The sequence below is a fragment of the Poecilia formosa genome, unplaced genomic scaffold (genome assembly GCF_000485575.1).
Source record: "Poecilia formosa unplaced genomic scaffold, Poecilia_formosa-5.1.2 Scaffold39, whole genome shotgun sequence".
Classification (NCBI taxonomy): Eukaryota; Metazoa; Chordata; class Actinopteri; order Cyprinodontiformes; family Poeciliidae; genus Poecilia; species Poecilia formosa.
The window spans coordinates 1,910,923-1,922,226 of record NW_006799978.1 but is presented as its reverse complement, the minus strand read 5'-3'; the positions used below and the strand labels follow the sequence as shown (position 1 = coordinate 1,922,226).

General features: G+C 37.3%; 2 protein-coding genes across 2 annotated transcripts; one reads left to right on the top strand and one right to left on the bottom strand.

Annotated features, from left to right (window-relative positions):
- Positions 1–509: 509 nt before the first annotated feature.
- gask1b (golgi associated kinase 1B) lies at positions 510–5,583 on the bottom strand. The gene is made up of 4 exons (XM_007551035.2): positions 4,649–5,583; positions 3,161–3,378; positions 1,517–1,743; positions 510–1,248 (listed from the first exon to the last, which is right to left on the bottom strand). Exons 1-4 carry the CDS (start codon positions 5,508–5,510, stop codon positions 1,041–1,043), a joined length of 1,515 nt encoding a protein of 504 aa, XP_007551097.1. The 5' UTR covers positions 5,511–5,583; the 3' UTR covers positions 510–1,040.
- Positions 5,584–6,437: 854 nt separating this feature from the next.
- On the top strand, positions 6,438–11,004 carry tmem144b (transmembrane protein 144b). The gene is made up of 12 exons (XM_007551034.2): positions 6,438–6,648; positions 6,773–6,928; positions 7,003–7,125; positions 7,614–7,713; positions 7,812–7,892; positions 7,991–8,069; positions 8,148–8,227; positions 8,752–8,870; positions 9,076–9,195; positions 9,726–9,823; positions 10,500–10,553; positions 10,633–11,004. Exons 1-12 carry the CDS (start codon positions 6,573–6,575, stop codon positions 10,714–10,716), a joined length of 1,170 nt encoding a protein of 389 aa, XP_007551096.1. The 5' UTR covers positions 6,438–6,572; the 3' UTR covers positions 10,717–11,004.
- Positions 11,005–11,304: the final 300 nt, after the last annotated feature.

Genomic DNA, 11,304 nt, shown 5'->3' with positions numbered 1-11,304 from the left:
TCTTCTCGAAGCTTCAACTATTTTCAATATGCTTGAATTCATCCAGCTTCTTTAGCAATAACCTAATATTTAGGCTATATAATAAAAATATGATCCACACTTAAAGCAATAAAAACAACCATGTTGATTTCTTCCAAATGTAACAGCATCTGCTGAGGAGGTGGGCTTCACTTTTTGGCCTCTGAATGAGGCATGATTCCAATTCATTCCTAAAATGTTGATTAAAAACAATGGCTTTTTTGTCCAAAAGCATATTTACACATTTCATTTGACAATGTTACATGCTAGTCATAATCTCACACACACAAAAAAACTTCCGCATTTTGAAAAACAGAGAAAAATAGAAAAATTCTCCATGTATGTGCATTGTTGTTTTCTATAGGGAAATATTTTGTTAAATTATCCAGGAACATCAAATTTTAACTGTAAAAATTAACCCCAATGTTGTCTATTTGTCCGATTTTTAGTATGATTTCATTGAAACTACATCACAATGAGCAAAAGTTATGAACTGAAGTAAAAAAATCACACAAGATAAAAGGGCTTACAGAAAAGTGAAAAGCGCTGTGTGAAATATTGTGCAAGAGGATTCCCAAGCCAGTTTCTCAATTGCTTTCATGGAAATTAGCTGCCTGATGCTTTCTGTTTTCCATTCTTCCTCCACAGAACTCATTTTTCTGCCCTTGCTGACAGTATTGAGCAATGACTTTGCCAAGCTGTTTGCATCTATGCTTTTGTGAGGAAAATTAGTACACAGGGTTTTAGCTCCTGGTTGATCAATGTAGCTACTCAGTTATATATTTTGATACAAAAACACATAACAAATGGTTGTGTTATTACCATTGCTAAGAGTTTCTGTCTGACAATGCTGACTCTTGTACTTTGGAATAAGATAAAGACAATACAGATCAAGTTTAAAGCTTCTGTAACAAATTATTATTCCTGTATTTTTTCACATTTACTTAAATTTAGGTGCAGATTTTATTATTTTAAATAAGATTTCTGCAATTTAAAAATTGCCTTCATTAGTAAAATATAAATCAATCATTCATCGGGATAACTTTGATCCCATGAGCATTGATGTAAGTGAGGAGGATGTTGGCTCGCCTCTCAATCACATCGATCAGTTTGTCGATGCCCTGTCGGCCGCCCTGACTTTCCCAGTACATCTGGTCCAGAAAGAGCGACTGGAGAAGTTTTTCCCTCAGCTTCCTGTTCCTCAACACAGACACAGCCTGCTCTGGCAGCCTAGGGAGACACAGGAAGAGTTTTGATTCAGTTTGTACATGTATCAAACAACTGTATTTAAACTGAGATTAAATTACACCCAGAAGGATTATGTCCACCTTTCAGTCATATGCTACGTTTTGTTGTTGTGTCATGTAAAATTCAAATCAAACACTCTGAAGTTGCAATATGAAATATTGTGACATGTTAATCTATCACATAAAACTTTTGTAAGACAAAAACATACCATAAAATCTGAACATAGGTGATTAAGATGTAGCAAACTCACTCCTTGATTCCTTCCAGAAGCCTGAAGTCTAGATTGTCCTCATTGCGGTCGAAGAACCCTTTGTTGTTGGTGAAGACCAGGTGCCTGAGGTCATGTTCCCTGTGCACGATGTTTTCCAGTTGTATGTTTTCCTGGTCCTTACACACATCATGGCGGCCCGGTTGAACACACACGTCCTCCTGCCGTGATCTGAATCCGCAGCAGCTCGGATCCAGACGGCTGTGAATCTAAGGAGACAGTTCACATTTCTTCAGAAAACAGAAGAACAGCTCAAGCTGGGATTTACAGATTTTAAATTAGGATTCAGGTTTTTTTTATCCCCATTGCATGAGGCTGATAATGTAGGTAAACCCTTTATTCAATATTTTCCCCCACTCCATTTTGCATCCATAACATCCACTTTAATATGAGAAAATCAGGTATAAAAGGTTTAGCCAGGAAAAAAAACGCCTCATGCTGATTCCTCTTCAGTGTCTCTTTGACTCAAGTTACCATTTTATATAGTTTAAAGGAACACCAAATAGACCACCACATAGCTGCATAACATCATCACAGAGGGGATTCTCCTCTTAAGCCTAAAAAGGCAGAACCTCCTGCTGTAAAACACCTGCTGCCTCCACAGGGAATGGTGACCATAAATTAGATTAAAGCACTCATTCATTTTTTGCTCTAAACAAAACAACATGATGCAAGAAAGGTTTCAGACTGAAAAAATCAGACAACCTACTACAATTCAACAGTTGCTTAATCCTAGAAAACAAGACTTAAATGCCATTCTTGTTTAAGCCGACATTCCTCTCTAAGTGCACCTCCATCGTTAAGCCTGCGTCAGTTATATATGACGAGTTAATATATGAGTTCGCAACTATTACGTAAGGGTACCCATAAAACCATAAACATGTAAAGAATAAATGGTATTAACTGATCTTTTGTTGTTCATGAAAAATTATAAAATTAAGCACATATTTATGTAACAAAAATGTTTTTTTAATCCTAATCCGGAGAGTTTTTAAAGAAATCCAGTTTCCACTTTTTGTGCATTCTTTATAGAGTATTTGCTGTCAGTGCCAAAATGTAATCCACAGAGACCGCCCACACAGGAAATGAGCAACACGACATGGAAAATGAATTGTTTGTTTCTTTTCTTTTCTTTTCTTTTTTTCCAGTTTACTAAACACAACTTTTAGAGATTTGTGTTGACTAAAAGAAAGAAAGTTTTTTTATGAATTGTGTTGGAAGCTTCAAAGTAAATTAAAAACAAAGCATGAATGTGATAAGAGATTTATTGAATGTTAACAATAAGATAACTTTTAGTAGTACTTTTCCCCAAACTTTAACTCAGATTTTGATGTTACTGTGGTGAAGAGGTGAATCCAAAATGTATTCTTATATAAAGCCCTTTCTCATTAGATTCAAGACGTTTATTATTCCAACAAACAAAATATAGGAGCACATCTAAATAGTAAGTATACTTATAGGGACATAGTGCTGCAGAAGAAAGGATTAAAGAAGCAATTTGTCTTCAACAACTTTCATAGCACCGTAATCTAATGAGACGCTCCAGCTGCATTTTTGTGGATTCAGACAAAAAATTTATTTGTCTGTGATGTTAAATTTAAAGCTTTAATCCATCAGAGTTTTTACCTGTAGCAAAAAGTCAAAAAGAGCTAATTTGCTCCATTCACTGTGATAAATTGAAGAGCATCCAGAGTTGGACTTTGGGTTAACATTTTTTTGCCAACACCTCTGTGTCAGGGAGTTCTGGTACTCCTTCCATGTCATCCTCACAGTAGCTGGGCCTGCAGCAAGGTCTTTGGGGTACAGCGATACATCCCATAGAACCACCTGGCAGGCCTGGCCCTCTAAAGTGACAAAAGAACAGGGATTAAATTGTTGGATTAGAGCACATGTAACATCTAAACCTTCATGAACTACAGATATCTGTTCTGTTTCAATTCAGTTTGCTAGAATCACTAAAAAACTCATTTTGAATCCTATAATTGAGCAGATAAAGGGAGAGGAGAGAGAAACAATCTGCTCTCCAAGATAAGGCTCATATGTTTCCACAGTCCTCTAAGGTCTGTTAACACTGATGTTGTAATTTTCCATATGTGATGTATCAAAAAAGATTTACTGCTATTTCCTCCCAAACAAGGTTAAAAGGTGAACTAAACAGCAGAAGCAACCATGGATATCTGAACCTAAAGCTCAAGGCAAAAATAATGTGTCTCTCCTGGTTCAGCTTAACACATTTAGAAATATTTCATATCCATCACAAATATGAAAGCAGATGAAGACATTAGTCACAGGCAGGATTATTGTAAAGCAAGGTAGAAAAACAAAGAAAAGACATTTGCTTCCAGTTGCAATATGCTTCCAACATCTCTGCATATAGAAAGATCCAAACTGTGCTTCAGTTCTGTGGTATTAATAAAATAAGTGCAGAACCTGGGGAAAGTATTTACACCTGAACTTTTGTGTATTCAGTCACATATATGTATTTTATTGGGCTTTTATGTCATATAGCAAAAAAAGGCATTGGATAATTGCTAAGCAAGGGGAAATTGTTTATGATTTTCAATTATTTTTGTTATTGTGTAATTTTACAATTAAAAAAGCCAGAAGACTCTCCCACATTTGGTGGGCGACCATGTCTTGATGGGTTTGCACCCCTTCATTTTTCTCTTTGACTTCTCTTCTGTGTTACTCTGTTTTATGAACTATTTGTTCACCAACATTCTCTAAGAAACCTTCACAGAACCTCTGGGTTTATGGCAGCATTGGTTACTCCTAAAGGCACCAGATTTTATTTGGGGTTTTCAAACTAAAGGAAACTTAACAGTCATTGCATATCTTTGATATTTGAAAACCATATATCATGTGCCTTCTACTTTACAACAAAAAGCTGTTTGTGTAGGTATGTTACATAACAGGTTTGTTGTTGCAGTGTGACAAAATGTGAAAAGTCCAACTAATATAAGATGTTCATTCTCTAGTGAAACAAAGTAAAACCTTCAAAAATGAAAAACAATTAACAGAATGCATGTTGGTGGTTTGAAAGAAACGTTTTCGAACCATCGTAAATGAACAACCTATAGATTATATCTAATCTAAATAAAAATGAAGACCTACCGTTCAAAAAGCCAAACTTCCTGCTTACTGCAGGTATTGTCCTATTGAGGCCAAGCACCCTATCCAAATGGAAAGCAAATACCTCCGTGTTTCCCACCGAGCAGTGGATAATTCCGCACTGGCCTCCACATATATTATTTCTATTCAAGTGTTTCTGACTGAACAGACGGTCCATGTCTGCACCCTCAAATATCACGTGGGACGGTGCGTCCAGACGAGGGATTTCTTTTATGCGCAAAACTTTGGCATCCCCAAGAAAGCGCATGCTTTTCACGTCCTGTGCGCTGAACCACGGAGGTGCCATTTCGCTGTAAATTCGAATACTACTAAAATGAGGGTCTGTTCCATCGTTGTGAGACTTTGAGAAGAAGTCCACAAGACTTCCCCCGTTCCTCGATGTCTTAAGTCCAGTGCTGCGGTTTACTTGGCCCGCTTCCCGTTCCACGCTGAATCGGTTGCGCTGCGTAATTGTTGGATCGTCTGTCTTTCTTCTCACTTTCTTTCTCAGCTTTGGTCGGATTGTACCTCGAATATTTGCTGGTTTAAGACGCTTGAACTTTAGCGTTACGTAGACCACATTGAACAGGGTCGGGACCTCCAAACTAGCTTGGGTTTGCAGGTCAGAAGTGGCCGGTAGTTCACCGTCTAAGTGATGCTCGCCGCGGGTGTGGCGCTTCTGCTCCTCGTTACTCCTTCTGCTCCGGGGTTGCTCTAAATGCCCAACTTTTAAAACCAAAAATAACAAGTTGACCAAACACAGAATCGCTATAATCAAGGTTCTTTTAGAGGAAGAACACCTCCTAAAGTTACGGGTGAGTTTTCGAAAGGGGAAATAACACCAGTTGACGCGGTACTTCTCCATTGTAACTTATTAAAGCTGCAAGTGTTTTTTCACTTAGCTCAAACTGGGGAGGAGCGCAAGTTTGAAATTCAGCTAGGAGGAAAGGCTTTCCTAAAGTTTAAAGACAGCAAGAATAGACAGACTCTCAACCTCAAACAATAATTTAAAATGCATAATTCACATGTTGCCGTTCAATGATTTATATGATAATTCACTCTTCACATTCTGAATATTTCATTAAGATATTTTATAGGCTACCATAACAATATAGATCCCATACATATGACTATGAATATTTTTTCATATCCAATTTATTGTGACACTCCAGAAAATTTGTTTGAAGTACTTTGACCTTTCTGAAAAAACATTGTCTTTTAAAAAAACAACTATCAGTTTTACCGCCACCGTTCAGTTTAATCAGTTCTAAAATATATTTATAATTATGAAAGCGGAATCATTTACAGGCATGGTTATTTTCCCGCGTTTTAGGCGACATCTGGTGGTTTTAATCTTTGGGTTTTAACATCTCAATGCAGGATGCTCACACTGGGAAAGAATAACAAACGGGACAGTTTAGGAAGGGAAACACTTAAAAGAAGGAAGAAAACAGGTTGTAGTGTAGGCAGCATTCTACAGACAGGAGTTCCTGGTCCAACTCGAAACGAGTTTAAATAAAGAACTGTTGTCTCCTGGCTCTATTGTCTCTATAGTTGTGCCAGGAGAATGAGTCATCAAACAAGACTTGTTGTTGTTGTTGTTAAGGAATGAAATTTTGCAGAGCTTTTAGAAAAAAATGTTCTGTTTGAAAATTTATTAAATTGTTAATTATGTCAGTGAATTTACATGCAAAACCAGTCACACAAATTAAATTAGACTCTGACGTTTTCTTGTCGTCATACGTGCTGGGCCTCCCATGATGCTCCGCGGCTTTATTTAATGTGCCAGGTTCGGGTGATTGGATAACTGGCGGCACCTGCTTGGTCTCTAGGCTTCTGCAGACTCCCACGCGTGGCCTCCTGTGGTGTTTTAAGGTTGTGGAAAGTTTGTGTTGAGAGGGGGAAAAACAAATATTGCATTTTTACGATGCCTCTGGTAAAATGCTCACCTCTGCTTTTATTTGTCGCGTCGTTATTGATGGTGAGATGCCTCTGCGCTGACGGTGGGTTAACGAGCCTTTGAATTGCTCTGTGATTAATGTGGAGCTAACTGAGCCTTGTGGGTTTTTATTTTTTGCAAACTGTCATATTAAATTGTTTGCCCTGAAATTTGTCCATATGCTTTAGGGTGTAATGAAGCTGGGATTTGCTCCCAGGAAACTGTTGTCTCTAGTAACTCTACAAACTTCACTAATTTTGCTTATGGATTGACTGCAAACATAGCTGCTGTGGTTCTGTATGGAAGCACCTTTGTTCCAGTCAAAAGAATAGAAACGGGAGATGGTAAGTGGAAGAAATCTGGTGTAAGATTTTTTTTTTCTACAGTTAATTCAAAACCTTTTTTTTTCTTTTTGTAGGCATGTTCTATCATTTTGTGAGCTGTGCATCAATATGGGTTGTATCTCTTTTTGGCGATCTGGTGCTGCGGACACCCAAATTCCACCCTCTTGCAATGCTCGGCGGTATGATCTGGGCCACAGGTATCGTCTCTGGAAATCACAACTTAAAGCAAAAAAAAACCCTCTTTCTGCAGTTTGGCATCATGTGGTGCAGAAGATGGACTCAGGACATAAAACAGGAGTCCTTTTACTACAGTCAATCAAAAATAATAGTCTCTACTGTGAGAAATGGCCAGTTCTGAGTACACAGTCAGTTTCACCACAAGTCACTGCAGGCTCCATGCAACTGGCTACAACTGTATCTAGATAAGATGTGAATTTTCATGAGCTGCTTTGGGCATGCTCTTGTGTTGCTGAAAGGTTGTGCAAATTAAAAAGTGGAATGTTCTAAGGGGAAATGTTTGCATTCTGATTTGGTTAGTTCCTGTTTTGTTCACTGTATAATGAGGGCCTGCTTCAAGTATTCACAAATTCAATAACTGTCTTTAAAATCTCAAACTTTAGTCTTTCAAATGGGTTTTAACATTTTGTGGATGATTAGTCGTCAAATATTTTACATTTATTCACAGGAAGTATGGCAGCTGTTACCATTGTTAAAGCAATTGGACTTGGTCTTGGAATTTTAATTTGGGGGTCGTCCAGTTTGTTGATGGGCTGGGCCAGTTCTAGGTAAGAAATGTGACTGCATGAATCTTTGAATTGATTTTTCTGCCTTTTGGTGGTAATCTTTAGGTTGTCATAAAAATGGATGTCACTGTTTGAAACAGATTTGGGTGGTTCGGGATTGATGCTCAGGATGTTTCCAGGCCAATACTGAATTATTGTGGAGCTGGATTGTGTCTGCTCAGGTGAGCTATGCAACATTTAGCAGCCTTTATGTCACCGTCTTTTGATGTAATGTAGCAGTCATGATTAGATAATCTGCTCTGGGTTTTATTCCCTTTAGTGGGCTGGTGTTTTTCTTTGTGAGAAGTGATGTGAAGCTCCATCCAGAGTCGGAAACAAACCCTATACTAATTGACAGGGTGGGTGTTTTTTTTTGTTTTTGTTTTTTGTTTTTTTGTTTACTGTGAATTGCAAAAAAAAAAGTTTCTTTTTTGCAGATATCCATTTCAGGCAGTTTTGTACACCACTCCTCTGCATACTGGATTGATGCCATTAGACCAAAGATGAGGCGAATCGTGTAAGGTCAAACATTGCCTTGGTGTGATCTCACAGCTTTGTTGTATTTGGATGACGAAACAAATTGGTTATTTAATGAATCATCACCACTGGACATAATGCATTCTGAGAGACTGCAATAATTATACATGCTGTTAATGTTCACCTGCACTATTAACTCAAAAGCTTAGATTTTCTTAGCAGATGTCAAGGGCTGTAGTCTTTGTTTGGAAAGCAAATTCTACCCCAATAATGCATATTTGGTTATCAAGAGATTGGATTTCTTTCTTTGAAAAATGGCAGGCAGGAATTATACCATGAAGCATCAGATGCAAAAAGATTTGTGTTTTTGGTTCTAAACTGGCTTTGGAAGCGAACGTTTAGTATTCACTTTGCTAAATTGTGTGACCAGGCGTGGCTCAGTTTCTATTTATCAGTTCTGTAGGAAAATATGTTAAAATTAACATACAAATTGAGCAAGGTCTCTAAGGAGATTAAAAGTGCATCTTTCATCCAGTTTTTCACTCTTTGTATCCTCTTCATCAGTGGTTGCCTGCTTGCCGTTATGGCAGGCTTTCTGTACGGCTCTTCATTCTTACCCATTCTCTACATAAAGAACCATTCAGCATGTCGTGACAGCATTTTTTATGGAGCCAGTGTCTACGGTAGGTTTTTAGTCTTTGATAAGACTCCTAATTTTGAATCTTCAACTTGCTGCTATTTCCAAATGAGCATGAAATAAAAGGGAAAAATTAAAATGTCATGCTGGTTATCAGGATTGCTCCCACTCTTCATCTATACATGAAGAGCAGTGATCCTGCCCCCTGCTGAGAAGTTGCTTTAACTGAAGTTTTTTTTTTTGTTTTCCAGATCTTGACTATGTTCATGCACAGACCTCTGGTATTTTCCTTGCAAGCTCAGTGTACTTCACCATCTACTGTGCTGTGATGAAAAACAAACCCAGGGTTTACCCCAGAGCCATTCTACCAGGTAGCAGCTCATTTTAATAAACAATCTTTCACCAGGCCTGTTTTAACAGGTGAAGATATATTTAAACACAAATGACTAACTTTCAATGCCAAGATAATCAAACTGCCTATTTATATGCAAAATTCTGTTTGTTCACACTTGTAATTAACCTTGCAGCACAAAGTAACATGTGTAAGGCTTGCTGAAGATGGAAACCAAATGTAGTTGAGCTTATTGCATTTCTGTGTAACCAATGTCAAAACTTATTTTCCACATGCTCTTTTCTAAGAATCAAGAAAACATGGTACCCAAGAGGCAACTAAAAGATCTAATAATAGCTCCAGTTTGACCCTAAGATGGAATCTGCTGCTGTTTTGAAAATGTCATCTAATCGCTTCCTGTTGCTTCGTGGCATATAGTCATGGAAGGGTTCTGTGTTTAAGTTCTGGCCAATTATTTGGGATTGAGGCTTTTTTTTAACCATATGGGTGTGTAAACTATTTGCTTTTTGTGGCTTTAAAAATATTCTCTGTGCTCTGGCTGCACTTCAGCATTTCTTTCAGGATTTATGTGGACGATGGGCACATACTGCTGGTTCCTAGCCACCAACTACCTGAGTGCTGTTGTTACCTACCCCATTGTCACTGCAGTAAGTAGATTATGTCCTGACAAATGTAGTTTTTTATAATCTTTAGATTTCTTACTATGTACAGTTGGAGCACACTTCACAATTGAACATTTCTCCAGTTTTTCTGTAATTGCACTTCATCAAAGCAGTTGCAGAGTTGGCCAGAAAATGGTATTTCTTTAGTGTCTACAGTTCTCTAAAATCTCTAATTTAAAGAAATTTCTGTATGTTCTAAATATTTTAGTATTTGGTGCTCTAAATGTTAATTGCCTCAAAGAAACTTGCAATAGTTTAACTGAAGGTGCAATAAAGCTAAAGAAAACCAGTTTGACATGGTTTTGCTTTAACTTTGGCTTTACTGTATGCAAACACTTTGTTTGGTGTTCAGTTGCCACATTGCCTGTCCCCTCTGTTTGGAGGTTTTATTTTGTCTCAGCATCATTAATTTTCTGTTTACTTCAGAGGTCTGAAAAACATATTGACCTTTTGATTTGAACCTCAATGGATCTTTGATAGCTTTAAATAAAACATAAATCGTTTACACTTGTTAGACTGTATATTGAACTTCAGTCAGACAAAACTTTATTTTTGCAACTCATTGCTATATTTATAAATGTTGCAATAGCAACAGATGTCTTATCTTTATGAAGATAGGTGGCAAGTAGTGAGTCTGTAAATGGCTCTTTGTGTTCTGTAGGGCTACGGTCTGGTTGCAGCGCTGTGGGGATCCTTGGTGTTCAGGGAGATTAAGGTAAGGTGTGAAATGTCAAATGACTTTGCTTGGATGTCTCCAGAGGAAAGTTATGACAAATCTGTTTCCTTTTCTGCAGGGTTTGATGAACGGTCTCATCTTCTTCTTTGCTACCTGTGTGGTGTTGACTGGCTCCATGCTGACTGCCATTTCAAAGCTCTGAAAGCTAAAATGACCCATTTGTAGCTGACTTTCCTTCACTGAATTAGACTTTTAAAAGAAAAGATCTTGGAATTAATTTTAAATCCACAAGAAGCTAAATCAATTGTACTTGGTAAGATTGAAAACAAGATATATTTTTAGTCAATCTTAAACCCACATTTGACACTTTAACACCCTTTAAAGGTTGTTCTAAAATATTGCACATATTTATATTATGACCTGGTGGTGGTGGGGTTTTGCATCAATCCTTTTTGTATTGTTGTGATGTCTATTAAAATAACTTGAATATTATGTATGGTTTTTTTTTCTACTGGAATCAAATTTCATAGGTGGTGAAACACTTATGAAATTTGATATAAATTGCATGCTCCAAATATTCAGTACCTAATTATGCATCTTCAGCTTTAATTTCTTAAGCAATTACTGATATTTGACAAATTGGACTTAAACATTTTATTGCAAAGGGAAGAAAATGTATGAGATGTCAAGGTTAGATAAAATCTGATTTGAGGCAAAGAGTGAATTCCACCCTCAGATCAACTCAAACATTGATTTTTGGTAAAGGAGTTTGGCATTTATGCTTCAGTTG